Source organism: Lytechinus pictus, chromosome 7 (genome assembly GCF_037042905.1).
Source record: "Lytechinus pictus isolate F3 Inbred chromosome 7, Lp3.0, whole genome shotgun sequence".
In the NCBI taxonomy this organism is placed as follows: Eukaryota; Metazoa; Echinodermata; class Echinoidea; order Temnopleuroida; family Toxopneustidae; genus Lytechinus; species Lytechinus pictus.
In genome coordinates, this window is record NC_087251.1 from 31,638,236 (window position 1) to 31,664,566 (window position 26,331).

Below are 26,331 nucleotides of genomic sequence, written 5' to 3' on the forward strand. Positions count from 1 at the left end.
CCCCCTTTTTTTCTTTTTCCCGTTTTTTTTTTATTTTCCCGGTGAACTCCAACAGGGGGGGCAGCTTGCCCCCCTGCCTGTTACGCCACTGATTGAAATGAGCCCTGATCAAGGATAAAAAAAAATCATTTGCAACAGATGCTCCAAAATAATTTTGAAATTAGCTGAAAGTAATTCAAGTGTAATAAAAAATAAATCAAAATTAAAGAAAATCAGTAAAATCAATGTCTACTTGGGGAGGAAGGTGAACAGTGTCCATGCATCACCTTTTTCTTCGAAGGAAACGGAGACGATTGTCGTCTGCTACCTGTGATCGTAGCGGTTTTGCTCGCATATTTTTTTTTTGGTAATAATATTTATTAATCATTCAGTTCAAAATCAAAGTGATGGTACATTGTAAAATATTACAATTCAATATTAACAAAACACTGTTCACAAAAGACAAATAATTATCCATAATACAAATAATCGTACAAAATGTCATGGTATTAACATATTCATATAGTGGATAAATTCAGTAACAAAAATTAACCATTTATAACCAATATAAATTCACAAAATCATACAATAGTTATGCAGAAAATTGATTGCTCAACATTGATTTGAATGAAATTTATAATATAAAAAAAAAACGGAAAAAGGGTTCGAGTGCTCACTCCCCACACACGCCCATAAAAGAACGAAATCGCTCTCACACCCAACCCCCCCCCCCCACACACACACAGACAAGACACAAAACAATTAGACAGTACAAAAAAGCAAAACAATACAAAAAAATAAGAAAAGCAGAAGGAAAGAAAGAGAGAGAGAAGAGAAAAAAGAAAAAAAAAAGAAAAAGAAAAAAAAAAAAAAGAAAGACAGAAAGGAGAGAAGTAACATGCAAAGTAAAGAAGACAGTTTATAGTGACAGACAAGACCAGCCAACCCCGCACGTGTGCAAACCGGCTAAAGCCATCCCTTCCTCATCCTCCTTAATTAATTTTTTAGGTGTTCCCACTTTTTATAGTGCTGTGTTAATGTTTTTAGCTCTATAGCAATTTTCTTTTCTTCTTTACTTTTAAAAAGCTTTACTTGTATCTCTTCAGCAGTTGGTAGTTTATGATTCCCCCCTTCCATGATATATAAAAAATTTGATAAGTAAAATGATATGATTTAATAATCGTCTATTTTCTGTTGTCTCTAATTCTAATCCAACATGGATATCCTTCCACTGTAAGCTTTTAAGAATCGAAAATTTTAATATATATTGCTACACAGTCTCCATAATACTTTAACCATTTCACATTCATAAAAAATATGTCTACAAGTTTCTTCATCTTTACCGCACAGGGCTCCACACTAACCCTTTTTTTCTACTGGTCCAACCTATTCATGTCGGACCAGTAGATACCCAGTTTTTCAATTTTTTACTGGTCCGAACCTAAAATCTACTGGTCCCAAAAAATAAAGAAAACATTAAAAAAAGGCGTGAGTTTATTTTGCTGTCCTTTCTTGTTACCCCCCCCCCAAAAAAAAATGAAGGAATGAATGAATGAAAGACAAAAAGAAAGAAAGGAAGAAAGAATAAAAGAAAGGAAGGAAGGAAGAAAAAAGCAAAGGTAAAGAAAGGATAGATGTGAAGGAAGGAAAAAAAGAAAGAACTAAAGAAAGAAAGAAGGAAAGGAAGGAAAGAAAGAACAAAAATAAGAAAGAAAGGACAAAAGAAACAAGTGGAATGCCTCTGGCCGTCTCACCTGCATCACGCGATTCAATATAGCAGCAGTGCTGATTTTGAAAACTACTATAACTCGCACAAGATGTTCAGTGATACTTGGTTACTCTTATTTCCACGTTTTATGAACTAGACCAATACACTTATAGAGATATGATGGCAATTCAACAAATACCTCCAACGTGGCCAAAGTTCTTTGACCTTACATGACCTTTGACCTTGATCATGTGACCTGAAACTCGCACAGGATGTTCAGTGATACTTGATTACTATTATGTCCAAGTTTTATGAACTAGACCAACACACTTTCAAATTTATGGCTGTAATTCAACAAATACCCCAATTTGGCCAAAGTTCATTGACCCTAAATGACCTTTGACCTTGATCATGTGACCTGAAACTTGCACAGGATGTTCAGTAATACTTGATTACTATTATGTCCAAGTTTCATGAATCAGATCCATAAACTTTCAAAGTTATGATGGTAATTCAACAGATACCCCCAATTCGGCCAAAGTTCATTGACCCTAAATGACCTTTGACCTTGGTCATGTGATGTGAAACTCATGCAGGATGTTCAGTGATACTTGATTAACCTTATGTATAAGTTTCATGAACTAGGTCCATATATTTTCTAAGTTATGATGACATTTCAAAAACTTAACCTTAGGTTAAGATTTTGATGTTGATTCCCCCAACATGGTCTAAGTTCATTGACCCTAAATGACCTTTGACCTTGGTCATGTGACATGAAACTCAGGCAGGATGTTCAGTAATACTTGATTAACCTTATGGCCAAGTTTCATGAACTAGGTCCATATACTTTCTAAGTTATGCTGTCATTTCAAAAACTTAACCTCAGGTTAAGATTTGGTGTTGACGCCGCCGCCGCCGTCGCCGTCGGAAAAGCGGCGCCTATAGTCTCACTCTGCTATGCAGGTGAGACAAAAAAAGGAAGGAAAGAAAGAAAGAAAGAAAGAAAGAAAAAAAAAAGAAGGAAAGAAATGATGCAAGCAATAAAGAAAGAAAAAACAAAAGACAGAAAGTAATGAAAAAAGAAAAAGAAAGAAGGAAAGAAGCAATAAAACAAGAAAGAAAGGGTAAAAGGAGAGATGGAAAGAAGGAAAAAAGAAAGAATAAAAGAAACGAAGGAAAAAAAAAGTAAAGAAAAAATGTGAAGGAAGGAAAAAAAAAACCAAAGAAGGAAAGGAAGGAAAGAAAGAACAAAAGAAAAAAAGAATGAAGGAAAGAAGGAAAGAAATGAAGCAAGCAATATAGAAAGAAAGAACAAAAGACAAAGTAATGAAAGAAAGAAGGAAAGAAGGAATAAAAAAAGAAAGAAAGGGTAAAAGGAGAGATGGAAAGAAGGAAAACAGAAAGAAAGGATTGAAGAAGGAAGAAATCAAGAAAAGGGAAAATGATAGAAGGAAAAAAGAATGTTGGGAAGGAATAAAGAAGGAAGGAAGCAAGCAAGCAATATAAAAAAAAAGAAAATGTAAAAGAATAAATGAAAGGAAGAACAAAAAAGAAATACCAAACTTCAAAGAAAGAAAGGAAAGGAAGCAAGCAGTAAATAAAAGGAAGAAAGAAAAGGTAAAAGGATAGATGGAACAAAGGGGAAAAAGAAAGAACAAAAGACAAAGAAGAAAGGAAGGAATGAAAGAGAGAAAGGGCTGAAAGAAGGAATAAAAACAAGAAAGGGTAAAGAAAGGATGGATGGAATGAGGAAAGAAAGAAAGTAACAAAGAATGAAGGAAAGAAAGGGGAAAAGAAGGAAGGAAATGAAGAAAGAAAGAAGAGATAAATATAGGATGGATGGACTCAAGAATTAAAGAAAGAAGGAAATCAAAAAAGAAAGAAAAAGAAAGAGCATTAGAAATAGAGAAAAATATTAACAGGACAGAAAGAATGAAAGAACGAAAGACAAAGAAAAAGGGAAAATTAAAAAAGAAAGACAGTAAAAGAAGAGAGGGAAGAAACAAAGAAAGATTGAAAAGAAAGAAGAAAAGAAAGATTGAAAGAAAACAAAGGAAGAAAGCTAAAACTATCATCATAAATAAATTATCAGTTTCTTTTTGGCTCAATTAAAATATACTAGTACTAGCTACGAAAGAAACCAAGTGTATCAACACACACACAAATGCATATGTGGGGCTATCATGTATTCAGACGATATCACTCGAAACCCGATCTCTTTGAACTAAAACAGAAGTGAAAATTTCTCCTTTTACTGCTTACAAATGACAGAGTTACCCCGATTTTGGCAAATTTTTAGGAAATATGGACATTATAAGAGCTTTTCATTAGTGTGAAATGTGAATTTTGACAGTTCTGTGAGAGATTTCTGCCAGAGGTTAGCCAAGCTTCGTTCGTGCAGCCAGTAGGAAATTTACCATGTGGGCTATGTGGCTGGCTAGCCATGTGTACACTGTATGTTACCCTATTAAAAATTGCATGCGATTCATTCTGTGTGTGTTCTGTGTGTGAATGCCAGAATTTAACGGGAGGAAAATGGTTCGCAATTTGAGTCATGGAATATTTTTCATGTTTATGTTGGACTAGCGAATTTGACCATTTCTGAAAAAGTTACTGGCCCAACAATAGTTTTTATTACTGTTTATGTCGGACCCATAAATCTTGCTATTTTTGGAAAAATTACTGGCCCGACAATGATATTTTTTACTGGTCATGTCGGACCAGTAAATCTTGCTATTTCTGAAAATCTACTGGCCCGACAGTGATTTTTACCGGTCTGGGACCGTCGGACCGGCGCTAGTGTCGAGCCCTGCGCAAAAAGAACATTCATTACTCGATACGAATCGAAACCTATGTAAATGGTGGTTAGCAAAGATATTATTGTATTATAATTTATATTGAAAATCTCTAAGCTTATTATCTAATGTGCAAAATCTTGGACGATAAAATACATTTTCGATTTCTTTTTTCAGGCATGTTATATGACGATTCGAGATTGTAAAAACTGACAAGAGTGTCGGCAATCTTGTTTACATGATCTATACAGCTGTTTTGAACAAACTAACTCAAACTGGAAAACATTTTTAAAGAAAATAAATTCAATCTTCAAACCATCAACTAAGGTATTATTTTTTAATTCGACTTTCCATTCTACAGGAACATGTGCAAATATTTCATTAATTGTTACTATATCGTCGTCATTTAGACCCATAGATCTAAAATTGATTTAAGTTCACCATGTTCATCTACAATATGGTGCAATTTGTATGTGTTTTTTAAGAAAATATTTTCATGAAAATACGCTTTTCCTTCATTTTTAATATGGAGCAGATCGTATAATATCGAAAGCAATATCGATATCACATTCGTAAATTGTTGACACCCTCTCCGTTCGTGGGTAAATATCTCATATTTTGGCTGCCATTTTGGGGGTGATGCTGGAGACCAAGACAAGTAAACATCGGTAAAGTACCTTTTTCATACCTTTTGATCTATTTCGTTGACATTTAATTATTTATTATACCGGTATTTAAGATAGAATGTTTGTAGTTTATAAATCCTAAGGCTAAGACTGTAAATTCGATTATAAAAAAGTATATTGAAGTCTGGACAGTTAATCGGCAAATGGGAGGATGTGATAACACATGCGAGCTCACACTAACACACTACCGTCGGTGAATGGGGATGATAGTAAAATGTCAGAAATTGTTGAATAAATCCCCAGAAACGACGGTTATTCCTGTCTAACTTTTCCTTAGCTTTTTTGAGGGTCCAGTTTGTGCCTCGCCCTCGACGCAATGTCAGGATTCTGCGTCCCGATAGACCTTCATCCATATAGTCGAGGTAAGTGCATAACTTATTTTTCCCCTTTTATTTGGAGTGCTATTGCGACCCCATTCTACCCCATTTTGGAGAGTAGTCTGCCTCGTATTACACAGACGATCGAGTCCCGGGCTCCCTGGTTCCTAACCCAGAGAGCTCCCGTCCGCGCAGCGGGCGGGAGCCCAGAAGCTCACAGTGTATTCTACCATTGCCACCGGACAAGGGTGATTTATGGTCTAAATATTTCTCCAAATGAATTGTGAAAACAAAAAGTGTACAATTACCACGATTATATGGATGAAGGTCTAGCGAGTGGCAGATTCCTGACATCTGAGCACAGTCTGGAACCTCAAAAAAACGAAAAGTTCTCTGCTTCTACCCCGTCTCGATCGGCCATTTTTGTTAAAAATCGTAACAAAACGGCCGATCGAGACTGGGTAGAAGGAGAGAACTTTTGGTTTTTTTGAGGTTCCAGACTGTGCTCAGATGTCAGGAATCTGCCACTCGCTAGACCTTCATCCATATAATCGTGGTAATTGTACACTTTTTGTTTTCACAATTCATTTGGAGAAATATTTAGACCATAAATCACCCTTGTTCGGTGGCAATGGTAGAATACACTGTGAGCTTCTGGGCTCCCGCCCGCTGCGCGGGCGGGAGCTCTCTGGGTTACCTGGTTCCCTGGGTTAACACCATGGCATTTGTGCCCCGCGCACAGCTCAGCCGGCGTGCCGTGGGGCGAGCGGTGCTTAGAAAGCGGACAAGCTAGCCTTAATTTTCATAATCAGCTTAAAAAAAATAGTATTGATGGTTTTTTTTAGCAACTTACCGGTGACCCAAAGCGAATTTGTTACTTCCAGTTTGTGCGTGAATATGTGACTGTCTAATCAATCCCAAACTGCAAAGATTTAATTCATAAACTGACCCGACGATTTTCAGCATAACAAATTTCATCATAGCGACGACAGAGGGCGATATCACTCAATTTTTCACCTTTTCGTCAACTTTTGACTGTTTCATCCACTGATCTGAATAGTATTCAGTGGTTTCATCTTTGCGCTAGATTTCCTTCGTAGTGTTTCATTAAGGTATCACACCTGAAAATATTTCCCCATACATACGCGTGTTAAATAGCAGAAGACAAAAAATCATATGAATTAAAGATAGAATTAGGGGCACTAATACTCCCAGTAGACAGGAAATATATCTGAGATCTGCTGACCTGCCCATTAAAAAATAAAAAAATCAACATCATGGAAACACCTCCTGATGAGATCTCATTCATCTTCTGAAACAATATTGAGCAAAATTTGTTGAGGTGGTCGCTCATGGTGAAAGGGCAAAATTTCGCAAGCGAGCACAATATTGACATTTCTATTACAAAATCTAAGTTTGTGATAGAGTTTGACATAATATTAAGAGAATAATATATTTCACCTCTTTTCCTTTATTTTCTTTCTTGTTCATGAATGGGGGGAGGGGGTCATCCCCCCCCCCCCCCCCCCCAGCATCAGCCCTGATTCATCCACCATTCCTCAGTCAAAAAGTTTCAAAAGTAAAGTAATATTTCTTTGCCATTTGGATGTTAAATGATTTTGCTCTTACTATAAAATCAATAGGTTGCGAATTATAAATGCAGTATGTACTGTCGATCAGATTTATAACAAATGATAAAATCTTGCGGTTGAGTCAAATTAATATTTAACATAATAAATTAATATATAAGTTCTAACAAACAAAATGAAAAAAAATGATTCTAGAAAGCAAATTATTACAAAAGCTGTATAGAGCATAGATCAACCACAAACATATATTAGACAGTTGAAATCCACCTGTTTCGAGTTTTTAAACATTTTGTTTTACTAGTTTCACTTTTGGAACAAGATGTATCAGTGAAACAATCAAAGAAAGAGAGACTGAAGCTTACAGTCTAAGAAATCTTTCTACAGAAGAGTCATTAGAGTGAAAACATAATAGGCATTGATCAAGACTGAGCTTGAGGCCTTGAAATTTCAGTTGAAAAGGTTTTCAGAAGTTGGCTCGCAGATTATTCTTTTTGCTTCCTATTTGTACAAAGCTAGAGAGCTTTGATCCCCCTATCTCTCTCTCCCCCCTTCATCCTCCTTATCATCCACTCATTCATCCTTTCTGAGCTCATATATCTCTCTCTCCTTTTCAATCCATCTCAGTCTCACCCTAACCCCTCCGCCCTCCCTCAATCAACTTTTCTATCATCTGTTTCTCTTCCCCCTTTCTCTCTCCTCATTCCATCTCAGTCTGACCCTGACCCCCTCCCTCAATTTGCTAGCTGTTCTACATTTTGTTTCTCTCTCCGGCCCTCCTCATTCCATCTCAATCTCACCCTGACCCCCTCCCAATATACTTTCCTATCATTCTCCACGGACTCCACCCGCCTCTCTCTCCTCATTCCATCTCAGTCTCACCCTGACCCCCTCCATCAATTTACTTGTCTATGTTTCTCTTCACCCCCCCTCTCTCTCTCTGCTCATCATCCATCTCAGCCTCACCCTGACCCCTCCCTCAATCTACTTCTCTATCATCAGTCTGTTTCTCTCCCCACCCTCCTCTCTCTCCCCATTCCATCTCAGTCTCATCTGTTTATCGACCCGTCTCACCCTGACTTCTCTCTCAATCTACTTTTCTATCATATGTTTCTCTCTCCACCCCTCCCCCTCTCTCCTCATTCCATCTCAGTCTCACCTTGACCCCCTCCATCAATTTACTTTTCTATCATATGTTTTTCTCTCCACCCCTCCCCTCTCTCCTCATTCCATCTCAGTCTCACACTGACCCCCTCCATCAATTTACTTTTCTATGTTTCTCTCCACCCCCTCTCTCTCCTCACTCTGTCTCACCCTGACCCCTCCCTCAATCTACTTTTCAATCTCCTGTTACTCTCTCCAATATCCACCCCCCCGTATTCCATCTCTGTCTCACCCTGAACCCCCCGACTCTCCCTTAATCTACTTTTCTATCATCTGTTTCTCTTCACCCCCTCCTCATTCCATCTCAGTCTCACCCCGACCCCTCCCTCAATCTACTTTTCTATTATTATTCTGTTTCTCTCTCTACGCCCAACCCCCTCCTCCTTCCATCTCAGTCTCATCCTGACCCCTCCCTCAATCTAATTTTCAATCTCCTGTTTCTCTTTCCACCCCCTCTCTCTCCTAATTCCATCTGTCTCCTCCGTCAATCTACTTTTCAATCTTCTGTTTCTCTCTCCACCTCTCTCTATCTCTTCTCATAGAAAATACTTTTCTATTATCATTCTGTTTCTCTCTCTACGCCCAACCATCTCTCTCTCCTCCTTCCATCTCAGTCTCATCCTGACCCCTCCCTCAATTAATCTACTTTTCTATCATCTGTTTTTCTCTCTCCACCCCCCTCTCTCCTCATTCCATCTCAGTCTCATCCTGACCCCTCCCTCAATTAATCTACTTTTCTATCATCTGTTTTTCTCTCTCCACCCCCCTCTCTCCTCATTCCATCTCAGTCTCATCCTGACCCCTCCCTTCGCTCAATCTACTTTTCTATCATCTGTTTCTCTCTCCACTCCCCCTCTATCTCTCCTCATTCCATCTCAGTCTCACCCTGACCCCTCCCTTCGCTCAATCTACTTTTCTATCATCCGTTTCTCTCTCCACTCCCCCTCTCTCTCCTCATTCCATCTCAGTCTGACCCCCTCCCTCAATTTGCTAGCTGTTCTACATTTTGTTTCTCTCTCCGGCCCTCCTCATTCCATCTCAATCTCACCCTGACCCCCTCCCAATATACTTTCCTATCATTCTCTACGGACTCCTCCCGCCTCTCTCTCCTCATTCCATCTCAGTCTCACCCTGACCCCTCCCTTCGCTCAATCTACTTTTCTATCATCTGTTTCTCTCTCCACTTTCCATCTCTCCTCATTCCATCTCAGTCTCATCCTGACCCCTCCTTTTGCTCAATCTACTTTTCTATCATCTGTTTCTCTCTCCACTCCCCCTCTCTCTCCTCATTCCATCTGTCTCACCCTGACCCCTCCCTTCGCTCAATCTACTTTTCTATCATCTGTTTCTCTCTCCACTCCCCCTCTATCTCTCCTCATTCCATCTCAGTCTCACCCTGACCCCTCCCTTTGCTCAATCTACTTTTCTATCATCTGTTTCTCTCTCCACTCCCCCTCTCTCTCCTCATTCCATCTCGATCTCACCCTGACCCCCTCCCAATATATTTTCCTATCATTCTCCATGGACTCCACCCGCCTCTCTCTCCTCATTCCATCTCAGTCTCACCCTGACCCACTCCTTCTATTTTTCTATCTCCTATTAATGCTAAGTGTGTGTGTGTCTCCCTGCTCATTACTGGCAGTTAATTACACATTTGATTTGTTTAAAGTACAGGCCTATTTAATTCATACATTATAATTGGTCTTACCCCCAAAGTGATTGACACACACGGGGATCTTTTTTTTTTTTTGGGGGGGGGGCATCGGAAAACCAGTAACACAAGTTTTTTTGGCAGGTCTGGATAAGATATGCCAATGCATAAGTGACATTCTCTCTTTTTTTTAATTGTAGCACTTGTGTGATGTAAGATGGTGTGGTTTGAACTTAAACTACTTCTTTAATTTTTTTTCTTCTAGTTGTTGCAAGGAACGAAATGCTAAAGCAACACCCTTCAAACATATGGACCACAATCCTCTTTAATGCTCTTCTTCCTTCTTATTTCTCTCTTTTTCCCCCTTTTTTTTTCTTCACTTTTTCTTAGCTGCACTGGTGTTGACACATACTTAAAACAAAAATTATTTAGGGTAACTACACGAACACCTTCAAATTGAATATCGATATTCAGTCAAAATGGCAAATAAATATGACAGCTCAAAGAAAACATGATTTTGAATGTTAGTTATCATAAACTTTATTATTTTCAAATCACCACAAAAAATTGCAATACTTAGCCCAAAGTACAATGATTGATTGATTGCACAATAATTTTTAACTTTCTGTGTGTTGTGACACTATAAAACATTTAATTTCATGTTGATTACATTTATATTAAAAAAAAAAAAAAGAATCAAGGCAGCAAGGGATATAGTCACAGATATCCTTCTCATTTTGCATTGATAATAATTGTTTTATCCAAATATGCCATGTCTACAAAGAAATTTGCTGTATCAAAAACAGTATTGTCCTAAAAATATTTGAATCTAAAACATGAAATTTGATCTTAATGACTAAATGTATGCCCGATGTATACATATAAAGACATCACACAGGGAATGATAAGGCTAGAGTTTTGATATTTGACGCTCCACATTTGGCAAGAATATTGATAAAATTGACCAGTGTTTACTGTTGTTGTTTTTTTGTATAGTGGGTTGCCCAGATAGCTGACACTTATTAGATATTTTTCTATGTAATACAAAATCAATTCATTTACCTCATTTGGTAACATTGAAGAACCAAACCCTAGGTTAAGATTTCAATGTTGAGAATGCTACTGCCATCATTGGAAAAGCAGCACCTATGTTTTACTTCTGCTTTGCAGGTGAAATGAAAATTATTCTGCTGCAACAATTATAAGTAATACACATAGAGGTTTATGGTTGACCATATGGCTAGTCCTCAATTGGTGGAAAAGAACAAGAATGAGGAATGAAAATGAAAGAGAGATGAAGTGGTCACTTTATCTCCCATTAAATCCCATTCCTCCATTGCTTTTTACTCCACCAACTCAAAGAGACTGTTTCAGGATTGACCACATGTCAAAATGAGAATCTCCTTTACATTATAAGGATCATATAGCACCTTGTAAACATTCGAATATCAATAATTTATAGAGTTACTGAGCTCTTAATCAAATGATATATCATTACTTTGTAATGAATAAAATCCTATCTTCATATACAAATTTAAAGTATACAATTATTTTGCAGCATATGCAGATGCACGTAATGGATTATTTAAATTATTAAATACTTGTGGGCTAATTATTACAATCAATAAAACATAATTTAGAATTGCAATTACATTACACACACCCAATCTCCCTCATACAGCCACCCATTAATTAATTGTAATTAATAAAATCTTATCTTTTATATGCAAATTTAAAGTACACAATTCTTTTGCATCATATGCGGACACATGCAATTAATTATTTGCAATTAAAACCATATTATTATTCCAATACTTGTAGACTGAATCAACAAGACGTAAGTTAGAATTGCATTTACGTTTCGCACACCCAATTTCCCTCATAATTCCACCTGTCAACACAGAAACCCAAATAAAAATTTGTGCCACTCCTGGTATTTTGCTGAATCAACGATACAGATACAGAAAGATTAACATGCATACTACTCACATTCACAAATGGAAATAGAGCTTTAGAACTGCAATGCAACTTCTGTGGCATTCCTATTAGACACGAGATGTTGCTATTTGGAGGCAAAAGCCCTCCCTTCTCAATAATGTTCTAGGTCTTTATCATCTTGTCAGACTTATGTAGCATCACCCGAGCTGCATATGCTGGATGATGGTTATTCATTATAGCTCAATTTAATTCATTAAAAAGACAAATACCTAAAAATACACAGTGATAGAATAGGCATATAATGTGTAAGATTACAAGCATAACGCTGGAAATTTCATCAAAATCAGAGGTGAAATCAGAAATTAACGGAAAAAAAATCGCTAATTTTTCACAAAATTTTCATATGCAAAATTATAAATTGTATTACAGGCAAATAATCCCTCTTGGCTTGAGGTCTTTTACTGGCCTTACTTACACTAACTTCCCTTTGTGTCTGCCTACTTCTTTTCTTTTATCCCCTTCACTAACCTGATTGGTCTTCTCTACTCACTAATGCCCCTTTTGTCTCCTTGTTTCTAGTGTTGCTGTAGCTTGTTTGTGGTCTATATTATGGTTGTTCCACTTTATATGTTTGTCATTTTGCCTCCGACGAAGATTCTGCTAGGATCGAAAGCTTAGGCCCCTTTTTGACTTTCTAATGCAAATAAGAGAGCGACTCTCATTTGATGTCACTCATTCACCATTTGTTTTGTTTTTTATTGATGAATTATACATTTCAATTTTTACAGATTTGACAAGAAGGACCCTCTTGGCACAAAAACAGAGAATAAAAAATAAATATGTGGAATTTAACAAAAATTTGACAAATTCAATTTTGGTAATCGCAGACAAATCACAAAGGGTTGCCAACAGAAAACAAGGTGGTTCACGAACCACAAGTCTCGCCTGATTTCGCACTCAATAAAACATGGAATATGATCTTTTGACCCTTAGATGACCTTTGACCTTATCACTATCATGAATACATGTGTAGTATTATTACCCAATTATTTGTACCAAGTGTGATGCAGAAATTACGAAATGAGAGCAAGTTGAACAAAAGCTTTAAAAAAGTATGACGATCTCATACCATTCAACCTTTTGACCCCTAGATGAGCCCATACCAAGGGTATGTATGACATATTTGATGCAGAAATTAAGAAATGAGAGCAAGTTGGACAAAAACTTGACCTTTTGGTCCCTAGACGACCTTTGACCCCATCTTCCTCGACAACACACATGTTGTACTACCCAAGGATCATTTTGACCAAGTGTGATCAAAATTGATGAAGAAGTAAAGAAATGAGAGCAAGTTGAACAAATACTTCAAAAAGGATGAACAGGACTTCATATCATTTGACCTTTTGACCCCTACATGACCTTCGAACCCATCATTCTCATGTGCTCACATGTGATATTACCCAAGGATCATATGTACAAGTATGAACATAATTGATGCTGAAATAAAGAAATGAGTGCAGGTTGAACAAAATTTTTGTAACAGACTAACAGATTAACAAACAGACCAACAGGAAATGTGATTACTAGGTCTCTGCCGAACTTTGTACAGGCGAGACAAAAATGATAAAAACATAATTAACCTGGGCAAAATACAAAAGGTAAAGCAAAATGGCTTCAAGAAGCAATTCACAAGCTCATATTACTTTTATATTTAAATTCAAAGAAGTTGAGTTAACAGCAAGATTAGAATCAATGGGTAAACTATTCCAGAGAGTGGGTCGAGTATATTTGAACCTATTGTTGAATAACACTGGGAAGCATACACACTTGATAATACAATGGTTCCCTCCTGTATAAACTAGGGCTGTGTTTTCCAAAGTTTCATCTTCACAAACTTGAAAGCAAGTTTACATAGTTCTACCACCAAGTTTCCACGTCAAATAAGTCTGTAAAGCTGCCTAATAGGGCATTAATTAATCCCATAACTTGCTATACCTATACAGGTCTATGTGAACGCCACACACAGTAAGTTTGGAAGAAAAAAAAACTGCAACACACTTTTATCATGTTTCTATCAATAATTTGCTGGGCGTTGCATTTAATCTATTCATCAAAATATAGTGAAAGACACATAAGACATATATGTGTAGTACATTGCAGACTATTGTCAAGCAATTAATTTCTTATCAAAAATGCATCTTATTATCAATTAGTGTCATATTATTCTAGGTTATGATCTGGAAGTTGAACATTTATGATCATACACCAATTCATGCTCTAAATAGAAAGATCACTGAAGGTGATTAAAACCCCTGTTATGGTTGTGCAATTTCCAAACCATTTGAAATATGAATCATGCATGTTTTTACCCCGAAATGAACACTGGTTCCAACTTCCACAAGTACTGGTCAAAAACTCAGGAAGTAGTTTGATCCCTAATGAGTTTCCCCTGAGGCTTCAACAATAAGCACATTTAGGCAGGTTGTGAAAAGTATCCCCCCCAAAAAAAAAAAATTTAAATGACTGCTGTGTATAAATGGGGCCAGTTCAGTATGACACACAAAAAAACTGCTAATAGTGTCACATTAGGTGAGCTACAACATAAAAGAGGGGTGTGGCTTCAACAAGCATGACAAGCTCATCATCAAAGATTCACATTTCTTTAGAACCCTGATCAAATAAAGTAAATGAAAGAAGTCTGCAAAAATAATATTTTCAGGCACCAACCTATCACCCGTTATAAAAACCTGGAATCTTGAACAAGTGTCAAGCAAGTCACAATAAATGGCACCAACATCTCATTAAGTCAAAGTCGGTAGTATAATATTGATCTTAACTACTGTACTTAAATGCTGTATTGTAGTGCAATGTAGGTGGGTTTTAAATTCCCCAATCCTTTTAAGGCCTCCATCAATTTCAAGCTCCAAGCTTGAGATGGCGGTCTCCCACATTTTAATTGAAGATATCATATATATACCGGTATATATATATTTTTAGTTAATATACAGGTTTTAAAAAAGATAAAATTTCTAGGAATAATCAATATTACAATAATGTTACTTATATGTCAAACAATATATTGCAAAGTGTTTGCTTATTGATATACCAATGTTTAAAAATGATTATACTTGTATAAACTTTTATTATTGAAAAGTAGAAATAGAATAAACTCAACTCAAATGTAGTGTACAATAATGCACATTGTAAAAAAACTACTTCTGTACAATTTTGCAAAATTACCCGATATTTTACTGGCTGACTAAAAACAAGAAACTGTAGCTAATAATTTTTGAGGTATTTTGTTCCAAACTAAGAATACCCTGTTAAAAAGACAATGATGAAGATCAATTTCCTTAATACCACTTCCTTTTTAAAATTAGTATTGCTCAACACACAGTAGGAAAATGCACAATGTAAAAAGTATGCTGGAAAGTACAAGGAAAAAAAATAAAACATTGCTGCTCGACAAATTGAAAAAATATATTCATTTTTAGTTGAATGAAATGATGAAAGTGAAAATGTCATGTGATTTATGACTTGATATTGATGATTAGAATGATAGGACAGTAAAATGTAAAATGAGTATTTGAAGGATAATATCTGTGCAGTAAGTAGTACATAGTACATATTTCAAGAGCATTTCAAGGAATTCAAACTTCATTATGTCACTGATAAACATCACAAAATCAAATTGTTGTGACAAATCGATAAAGATAAATGTCTATGAGCATGGTTTATCTTTTAAGCAGTGCCCATTCTCAAAATCAAAATTATTCCAGATATCCCTAACTTCTTCGAACAGGTCTGCCCATTGTGACTTACGTCGATAGAAGACAGGGATTTTACCAATGGGCGCTTCGACCGTTACGGTCTCACCACCCATAGATGTAATGGTCTCATCCCACAGGAAGACCCAGTCATCGGGAGGAAGGTAGACGTCCCAGGTTTCCACTTTTGATTCATACACAGGGGCAACAAGCAGATCAGGACCAAACATGTACTGGTACTTCACGCTGTAAGAATTAGGGTCAGACTCGTAATGCAAGAAGAGTGGTCGCTGGACAGGTATGCCGTGTTCTGCATTTTCTTGGATGACCACGCGCCTGTACTTGTTCAGAGAACAGAAAATATGTGTATGATAGGCAAGCTGGGAGAGGGTGCGTTCGTTGGAGTAGAACTGGAGATTTTCGTCAGGGCGATTGCCCTCGTGGGTTCGCATCATGGTTGAAAAGGCGGCCATTTCTCCGTACCTGAATAGCAGTTCTTCGGTGCGTGTGTAGTTGAAGAGAGAGGTGAATGCTCCAATGTCGAAATGAAACAATCCAAAACCTGACAAACCAAGAGACAGGGCAGCTGGAATGACGGAGGCAATGCCATCACTCAAACTAAAATCAACAAACTGATCCCCTGCCCATGTCATTACACCATACTTCTGAGCACCGCTGAACCCTGCTCGCATCCAGTAAAGAACTTCTCCCAACATGCCGGCTTCCTCTATTCCTTCCCTGTTGACTTGAGCCCACAGTGTTGGCCATACATTGTGTAGTTCCATACCTGACTTACCATTGCTGAAATAGGCATCAGTTGGTAAATACTCCCCAAAGTCTGCCATCCACCCACTGATTCCCAATTCCAATACATTCTTCTTGATGATACGGTCTTTGTACCACTGAGCAGCTTGAGGGTTGGTGATGTCTACAATGCCACAGATGAACTCGCCATAGTCCAATAGATAAGACTTTCCATCTTTGTCCAGGATAAGATAGCCAAGATTTTCAGCTTCCTTGAAGAGGTTCCCTTCCTGATTGAGATTGAGATTTATGTAAACCAAAACCTGGATACCTTGTTCTTTGAGCTCAGCGATAACTGTATCAAGGCCTGGGTAGTGTTTGGAATCCCACTCCCAGTTCCAGAAGATGCGCCTCCCAAAGGAAGTCTTGATTCGTCCTGCCCAGTCTTGGATCCAAACAGCACTGACCTTTATGCCACTGTCCTAAGAGCAAAAAAAAAAAAATCATAAAGAAGTCTTTGATTGATAGAGAAATGTGTTAAAAAAGTTAACAAATGGATGACAAGAAAAAAGTTGCTTCTAAATGATTCAACAACAACAACAAAATTCTAGTGGTTTATTTCTCTTGGTGATGCTATTGATAAACCTGCTACATGTTCTTCACTTTTGGGGAGGGGCATGAAAGTGATCTTTCAGTCATGATGGGGAGACAATAGAATGTTCCAAGTTTGAAATGTAATCAAACATACCATACATTTAAGTTATCAAAAGATATATAAGTTTCTTGAGTAGTTTGAATGTCATCTGAAATGAAAGCTGTTCCAATGTTATAACATTTACCATTGCCATTTTCAAGTATGTCAGCATTCTTTCTGTACCGCCCTGTAGACCAAGAACCACTCCGTTGTACACCCAGTCCGGGACAGGTGGCTGTCTACCCTGGAAGCCTGTAAACTGACTGACGACATCCACATAAGATGGCCCGGTGAAGAAATGGACCTTCCCTGGGGAACCATTCAGAATGTACACCTCGTGGAAGTCATCGAAGCGGAAGTCAAACTCTGCATAGCTTGTGGTTGTAAAATGGGCGTAGTACTTTCTGGATGAAAGGAAGGTTGGTTGAGCCCAGTAGGTTGTGTAGTAATCGCCTCCACCATTATCATTGTTGTTGGAAAGCAGTGTTATCAGTGAACTCTTGTTCCTACCAACTCCCTATAGATAACAGCAAGCATTGAAAACATATAATTAATTATAAAATAAACAACAACAGAAAATGTTAATAATGTAGAGAATAGAGTACTCTTTTAAATATGGACCATTCACATTAATTTTGAACATGATTACTATGTGATGAGGAGCATTTTATCTGACAGGTTGTCTGAGCTGACAGCTTTCCTTTATTTTGATTGGCTAAGAATCATTGTTACTATGGCAACTGTTGGACAAATCACTTTGTCAGACAAAGCATCTAACAGGTCACTGCATAAAATGCTTACCTGATTCATAACCACCAACTCATGGGTAAAAATTGCAATATCTATATAAACTTAAAATAACATAAAATGTCAATAAAAAATTAAAAACATAGATTTTTGTGAAATCTAGATATGAAAACCCATATAGACTACGTTATTTTCTATTTTACAAATTTTTTCTGCAATAACATGATGCATAGCCGAGACCTTGGGAGATAACAGTTCCCCTAGGACTAATAAGAATAAAAATAACCTAGGGGGTATATCATAAAAGATAAGATCACAACAAAATAAATATGATCGAAATTTATAATTGACTGTAAATTTTTGTACATTGTTTGCTATCAACTTATACCGGTACTCATTGTAGCGGCATGAATATAATTTGGTATATATACTCAACTGGTATTACATATTGTGTGGGGTAGTGAGGTCTCCTAGCTCAGGCATGAGATCATTCGGTTATTACTCTATGATTGTATTATGTTATTATAAACATATCCACTAGCGTATCCAGCATCAACTACGACAAAGAAATGTATGGGCCCATGCACAAGCATAATAGAGTCACTATTGTCCACTATTGTCCCCAGACAATTGGGCATGAAATGCTTTGTAGGATCTGATGCTGGATACACACCTGATATCTGAATACTGTTTGGTTTAGTTTAGGAATCACATATATGATTCATCATAGTTTACCGTTAGTTAACCAGTTCTTGTTATTAATTGTCTGTTAAATATTTTCTGTTTACTTATATCAATTTCAATAATATTTGCTTTAAGATAACTAAGGTCATTAAAGAAGGGGTGATGATGTTTATTCATTACATTACAATTATTAGGCCAACAAGTTAATGAATTTATATTGCACAAATTCAGATTAATTATCATATAAATTACAATCATTGATTACCAATCATTATTGTTTACCAAACAACAGTCATTCAACTCAAATACTATATTATTCAGGTTTCCTTTAATCATGTTAATATCCTTATCCATTGTACATTTCATTAGTATCATTGAGACTTATTCCTAGTGGGTATATTTGAAGTTATTTACAAGTTGTTCAGTCATTTTTTAATTATGTTATTGTTGAAAAATGAATATTAACACTGTGTTTATGTTGGTTTGTTAAGCGAACTGCACTGGTTGTTGACAGTTGATGCTTGTCGCTGGTTAAAAGGTTTCTTCGCTTGTCATTGGCTATGTCGACCTAGAAACTTCATTACAAGGCCATATTTGGTGTCAAGCTGTTGACTTATGCGTCATCATTATTACGGAAGAAGTTGAAGAAGGAATAAACAGACAAGTAACTGTAAAGCCGTTGTTTGAGTCTTCAATTAGCGTGTTCGAACTAAGCAATTAAGAATTTCCATGTGTAGTTTAAGAAAGGCAGCCAAACTTATGCTACAGGATCCTGGACTATTAAGGTAAATTTATTTCTAACAATTCTCTATCATAAGGAGACAAAACTCACCTGCTCTTGAACCCAGAGAGGGAAAGTGCGCCCTCTCATGTCAAAGTATGTAAACTGCTCCCCACCTCCATACACCTTTTCTCCCTCTTCGGCATAAAGGCGGATCCATACTCTGTCAACATAAGATGGAATCCCAGCAAACTCAAGGTACATAGCTTCTGGGGAGGACACAAAGTCCACAGCAACAGCTCCCTGAAGATAACAAAATAATAACAATTCTACAATTTATTCATTAGAATAAAAATAATAAAACACTAGTATTAAATGCATGTAGCAATCTAACAATGCATTTTAAGAGCAGAAAATAATTTTGAATATTATGCCTTATTTCAGAGCACTATTTCAGACCAGAATATGCAAAGCATTTATTTATTCCAATTTGATTTTTGCCAAAGTCAAAGAGATTAGTGTAGTTGCACAAGATTTGCCTAAGGCACAGTCACCTGTATGTTCATGATTGCACACATTCAAATCCACTGTGGTGCTGATATACTTTCATGAAAATGGCTAGCGGACAAGAAGCATTGATTTTGTTGCAAAACAATTAGAGCTGAATTAGGGTCCACATGTAACTTTGGCATGTATGGCAAACATGTTTAGGTAAATATGCAATCTGGTGAAATTCCGTACAAATAAAATGATTTTTTCAACAATTCATCTTGCAATTTCATTATAAATACTAAGAGTAGCAGAAGAATCAGTGAATCCAAAGGAAGCATTTAAATTAAATAATGAAAATTGCTTGATCTGTCATGATGTCTATTACTTTACCTGTTCATCACACCCTGAAACACTGAACGTGACCCTCTGTGTAACAATGTTTTGTTCTCCTCTTTCTTCCTTTCCAACAAAGAATTTCTGCAATGGGATCCTGCTTTTAACAAAATCGTTGATTTTGTAATTACCATGCAGACTGCAAGTTGTGACTGATCCTGTGCCGATGAAAATGAAGGGAGAAGGTGGTTTGTGGTCTATGATCAGGACATCATTGGCTCTCACGGACAGGCGGTTGTCACTTTCATCAAAATGAAATGAACCGCAAGAAGCCAAAGAGGCACAGGTGGTAAAAGCGAAGACTATCGTGCAAACTTTGTTGATAAGACCCATGGTGACTGTGTAATCTGCAAATTTTTGTGCAAAACAAATTGAATTTCAAGATCATTATTAGTTTGTTTTTTGTTTCAATCTGCATTACGTTTCCCAACGAGGGGCACTCAACTCTTATGGTATAAACATGCATGACAGAGAAACAAGACATGTAAAATGGGCAGCTTTTCTGGTAAAGACCTTATGTGCATCTACATGTAGGTGTCAAAGGTTGTTTTTTTTTAATTAGAAAATTGGTTCATTCACTCACTTTTCCCCCAAGTAAGTATGGCATTTCATAGAATAGAGAAGCATGATTTGTAAACTTGTAAAGAACATAAAATACACACAGAAAGCAGAGGGAATTCAATTTCATATGTTCTCATGAGAATAGCATGGCAAAAAACATATTTCTCATTGTTGTATGAATGAGGTGGAGAAACAGAGTGAAAACCCATATTTTCAGAAACATTTAAGTTCTTTAAAGTAACAGTAGCCTATACAATAATACATTCATGCAAGTGCCAATAAGCACACTAGGCTTTAAAAAAAAGGCACAAATGGAAAATGAGGAATTTCATTGACATTGATGAGAATTAAATCTTGTTTTAAGTCAATACATTCTGTAACCAAAACTAAACGGTATAGATATATTGTTTAATTTTCTTTCATTTAAGAAATATTATGCCTTGTGATATTGTCATTGGCATTCAATGTGATTTGTGTCTGGAGACAATAGTTGTACATTAAATATAAATAATGAATATATTGTTTATATACTATCATTCTGATCAACATAATTATTAAGCCCATATCAGTAGAATATATAGTCTATAGCATCCATGAGCTGCAACAGGGATTATTTCTTCAAGGATCCAGGTTTAAGTTTCAGTTGTGTTTTAATCATTTTCACTGACATTCCTTTATGATTGAAATTAATATTATCAACATTATTATTGTTGTTGTTAATACTATCATTATTCTTATCATCAGTAGTACTACTTTTATTAATGCAAATATATATATATATATTATTATTACTGTTTATATACATTGTACTCTTTGCAACAAAAGGGGTCACATTTTTCCCCACTTGTAATTGTATACCTTCTCAGTGTCATCATAAATGCCTGCATTTTAATTTTATTTATAATTTTAAGTGAGTTTTGCTGTAGATTTCTCCTGTATGTCTCAACTCTCAACCTTACCTTCTCTCTACCCTTTTTAACCCTAATTTTGCTTTCAAATAATTCCCAATGGAACACAACATGCCATCATGTACCCTGCTTTTAAATCCTTCATAAACCCACTAGTGCATTCAGACAGAAAGGGATGGTTGTTTCACAAACTTTCAAGGATTCTCAATTGAAAACAACACTGCTCACTGCACAGTAGGTCCACAAAAGACTGACAATAGATAAAAGGTTTAATATTATGAGAGTATTTTTCTTCTCACTAGACAGAATACGCAGAAAAGACCACTGTTGAAGACTGGTTAGGGCTTACAAGTTACAATTTATGTGATAGATATGTTGCTTGAAAGACTCTAAACTGGGATATCTGAGTTCCAGGCATTTGATACTGACCTACATATATAAGTATGAAATTAGATGAATGAAGAAAAATAAAAACAAAATGAAAAATAAACAAGTGGAACGCCTCTGGCAGTCTCGCCTGCATTACGCGATTTAATATAGCAGCAGTGCTAACTTTGAAAACTACTATAAAATAATCATTCACAAAAACACCATTCATATAATGACATAATACCACGTTCATTGACCATAAATGACATTTGAACGGTGACTTAAGACTTGCCAACTACATCCATGTCCACATTTCATTCACTCTCTCTATAAACTTTCAAAGTTATGATGGCAATTCAACAATTACCCGAACATGGCCTAAGTTTATTGACCTTAACTGACCTTTGACCTTGGTTTTGTGACCTGAAACTCACAGGGGATGTTCAGTGATACTTGATTACTCTTATATCCCAAGTTTTATGAACTAGATCCATAAACTTTCAGTTAGGATGGTAATTTAACAAATACCCCCAACACGGCCAAAATTCATTGACCTTTAATGACCTTTGACCATGGTCATGTGACCTGAAACTCGTACAGGATGTTTAGTGATACTTGATTACTCTTATGTCCAAGTTTTAAGAACTAAATCCGTAAACTTTCAGAGTTAGGATGGTAATTTAACAAATACCCCCAACATGGCCAAAGTTCATTGACCTTAAATGACCATTGACCATGGTCATGTGACCTGAAACTCGCACATGATGTTTGCTAATACTTGATTAACCTTATGTCCAAGTTTCATGAACTAGATCCATAAATTTTCAAAGTTATGATAGTAATTCAACAAATACCCCCAACTTGACCAAAGTTCATTGACCCTAAATGACCTTTGACCTTGGTCACGTGACCTGAAACTCGAGCAGGATGTTCACTAATACTTGATTAACCTTATGCCCAAGTTACATGAACTAGGTCCATATACTTTCTAAGTTATGATGTCATTTCAAAAACTTAACCTTCGGTTAAGATTTTGAAAATAATTCTCCCAACATGGTCAAAGTTCATTGACCCTAAATGACCTTTGACCTTGGTCATGTGACCTGAAACTCAGGCAGGATGTTCAGTAATACTTGATTAACCTTATGTCCAAGTTTCATGAACTAGGTCCATATACTTTCTAAGTTATGATGTCATTTCAAAAACTTAACCTTAGGTTAAGATTTGATGTTGACGCCGCCGCCGCCGCCGTCGGAAAAGCGGCGCCTCTAGTCTCGCTCTGCTATGCAGGCGAGACAAAAAGTACAAGACAAGTCAAACTGATTCATTGAGAAATAGCATCACAAGATATCCCAGCTCACAAAAAAGTTTACAAAACTTCTTACAGGAAAAATTACCGAACTTGAAGAAAACGTATGAGTTTCAAAAGAGCAAGGCGCACAAAAGGGGACTTTTTTCACTTCCCACTGTTGTAAATTTGATTTTTTTTTCTTGTAAATTGTATTATCTTCTTTCTCAAATTCTAGTTGAAATGATGCTATTTTTTAATTTTAATACTTAATTCCAGTTATACATGTTGTATTTGCATATGGTGTAATGTGTATGTTTCACTCTACTTATGCCAACTTGTCTTAAGTACTCTTTTCTCTCTCTACTCATGCATTTGCATATGGTGTAATGTGAATGTTTCACTCTACTTATGCCAACTTGTCTTAAGTACTCTTTTCTCTCTCTACTCATGCCAAATTTGTCCTAGTTCTCTTTTCCCTCTCTGCCATTGACCAATTGTTTAGGAGCTCTGCTTCCTCCTCTTTGTTCATTGGTCAATTACTTACTACCTTTTCAGGGTTATCACTAATCCAGGTACCCCCTTAAGGGATTGATTTGTACTTGGATGTGCACCATTGCAGTCAGACCGCAGGTCTCTATGCTAATGAGCAAAAAGGCCAGATTCATCCAAATCATCTCGTGGCTGAATCCTCCTCCTTGCAAAATCTCGTGATTCGTGAGATTTTCTTTCTCTAAGAATTTACTTGTTTTAACCCCAAATTAAATGAAATATTATTGGACCATCATATAGAGTAAATGTTACTCTTTCATATTGGTCATTTATTTTTTATACAATATTTTGTTAAATAAGTAAATTTCTGGCCTGAAAATGTGCCTCAAAACTGAATTTTCTTCCTCTGTTTTCTTTTGCAAATTGTGCAAAATTTTTTATTTTGAGCCTCAATGGTATCAATATCACCATAAAGCTGAATTTCTGTACTTTCTCACAATGCCACTCTTGATATGCGGCACCTTTTAATCGGGTCAAGATCACACTTTTCCCACCGAGGTACAAGACGAGATTTCTCAAATTTTGTACTTGCACGAAATCCAGAGTTCTGATTGGCTGGATAAGGTTCACAGAACAACAGGCGCGGGGTATTTGAGGAGATTACCACATGGGAAGTGTGACCTTCCCATGAACCCAGGCACTGGAGCCGTTGGAATTTGCCATTGTGTGGTCTCTCTGACCAATCAGAGTGCAGTATTCTTGTTTTCAAGCTGCTTTATGTACTTGGCAAATGAAAAGTGTGATCTTGACCCGATTAAACCAATTCCTATTTTGAAACATTTATCATTTTAAAGCATACATATTCAGCTTTATCATGGTCTAAAAATCATTAGGGCTCAAACAAAAATAAAGTGTGAAAATAGCAGCTTTTGTCAGGTGAAAATAATTATTTTGTAGCATATTTTAGATCAAAATTTTAACCTATATTACAAAATCTTTGAATAAATTCAAACATGTGACCTGAAAGGATTATTCTTCTTCTTTACAATGATACCAAATTCATGAAATTCGATGCACAATTAGAGCAGCAATGACCGAATGAAAAGAGGTGTTTTGGTCCGCATCAAGCTCATTAAATATGCAAAACATCTCAAGTCATGAATATCACTTGGATGAAAGAAGCCACTTTCTTGGGACCTGCCATCTGACTGATTGCACTTTGTTATAAATTGGCTAGGGAGAGTGTCCGGTTACTCATGACTATAAAATATATGTGCTTTAAAGCAAGAATGAAACAATATGATTTTAGTAGTGATGAAAAAATATAATTCTATATATTTTTGTTGTCCTCTTAACAATAACAGTAAGGAAGAAATTGAGGGTGTGTTTATGCTTCCATTGCGAGGACAGAATCAGCGCTTTCAAACGTTGTTTCAAAACGCCGATCGTAAACGTGGTTCTGGGAGTGCTGTTTATGCTTAACTTTTCATAGGCAAAATCACGAACTCCAGCTGGCTTTGCATCGTAATTTTCGTCTAGCAGGAAAGCGAGGTCAAATTGGGCGCGCCCTTTTTCAAAAGTTTTTTTTTGAGTGTTGTTATGGGGAAGGTACGTCGACTGTTATTCAAACATCGAACAATTTCCGATATTTTAGTCATTGCATGGAGCTACTTGACATAGCCATATAATTTTCACCATGATGAGGATAATAATAAGAAAAAATAAAGAATATTAAAGTATATGTAGTAAAATAATAAAACATATTTGTTTATGCTACTGGGGTATCTGGCGATGTCTCCTCATTATAACTCATGTTCCAGGTTTTTTTTTTTGTAAATCCCTCAACATTCATCGTGATGACAAATTGGAAGAGTAATACTAGTGATAAAAATTAAATCAATTATCACACATGCAAATGTAATAAATTAGCTAAGAGGTAATTACGTGGAGATAACATGCGACCATGGAGCAATGCGACTGTATTTGCCCGCAGATTTTCATCTCACCAGAAGCATGTACCAAATGACATCATTTAAACGTGTTTACGATCGTGGTTCTGTTTAGGGTTAATCACGTATGGAAACACTGATTCTGTCCTGAAAAGTGGAAGCATAAACAAGGCCATAGATTATTCACTTGATGATAATGTAAATCCTTTATTTATTCACTTTGAATTACATTACGTCGCGTAACGTTGGGGAAGTACAATAAGAAACAAGGCTATGGGTACCCACTCATCCTACGAACGCCCCGACCCAGGGAGCTCCTAGTCTGCAGGCACAGACCCTCATTGGAACTTTGATCAACAAGTGTGCCTCCACGCAAAGACTAGCACATACAAAACCTTCGCGAGAGAGCCTTCAGTACACAAGGCATGAGTAGGCTGCACATTCAGACCCTTAACTCGAGCGAAGGGTTTGCCCAGCAGACTAGGGAGCTCCGGCCCGCTTCACACTTCACTGCACCGCTACCCGCTATATACGGTACCATTCCGTACCTTGGCTTGGGCGAAGTTCGTGCGAAGGATTCATATGCTGACCTAACCCTAGCGCAGCGGGCCGGAGCCCAGGGGCTTACCGTGTAATTCACCATACCCACGGTAGTAGCATGAAGTATGATCTAAATAATTTTAAGAATAAATAGTTAA

At 36.7% G+C, this 26,331-nt stretch overlaps 1 protein-coding gene and 1 long non-coding RNA gene across 2 annotated transcripts in view; both read right to left on the reverse strand.

The window, feature by feature from the left end:
- Positions 1-6,479, reverse strand: part of LOC135154630 (uncharacterized) — a 28,505-nt gene extending 22,026 nt beyond the window's left edge. The window contains exon 1 of the long non-coding RNA XR_010294001.1: positions 6,339-6,479. This is a non-coding gene — a long non-coding RNA (uncharacterized LOC135154630). The remainder of the gene's footprint in view (positions 1-6,338) is intronic.
- Positions 6,480-10,410: 3,931 nt separating this feature from the next.
- LOC129264557 (sulfoquinovosidase-like) lies at positions 10,411-20,410 on the reverse strand. Its single transcript, XM_064102515.1, has 4 exons — positions 20,064-20,410; positions 19,293-19,484; positions 17,175-17,546; positions 10,411-16,817 (listed from the first exon to the last, which is right to left on the reverse strand). The coding sequence occupies exons 1-4, from the start codon at positions 20,397-20,399 to the stop codon at positions 15,546-15,548; spliced, it is 2,172 nt and encodes a 723-aa protein (XP_063958585.1). The 5' UTR covers positions 20,400-20,410; the 3' UTR covers positions 10,411-15,545.
- Positions 20,411-26,331: the final 5,921 nt, after the last annotated feature.

Excerpts from the sequence above, each read along its gene's own strand:
- LOC129264557 (XM_064102515.1), bottom strand. The coding sequence starts at position 20,399 with ATGGGTCTTATCAACAAAGTTTGCACGATAGTCTTCGCTTTTACCACC. Across the intron at positions 19,485-20,063 it reads TTTCAGGGTGTGATGAACAG|GGAGCTGTTGCTGTGGACTT; the intron begins GTAAAGTAATAG and ends TGTTATCTTCAG. Across the intron at positions 17,547-19,292 it reads CTCTCTGGGTTCAAGAGCAG|GGAGTTGGTAGGAACAAGAG; the intron begins GTGAGTTTTGTC and ends TGTTATCTATAG.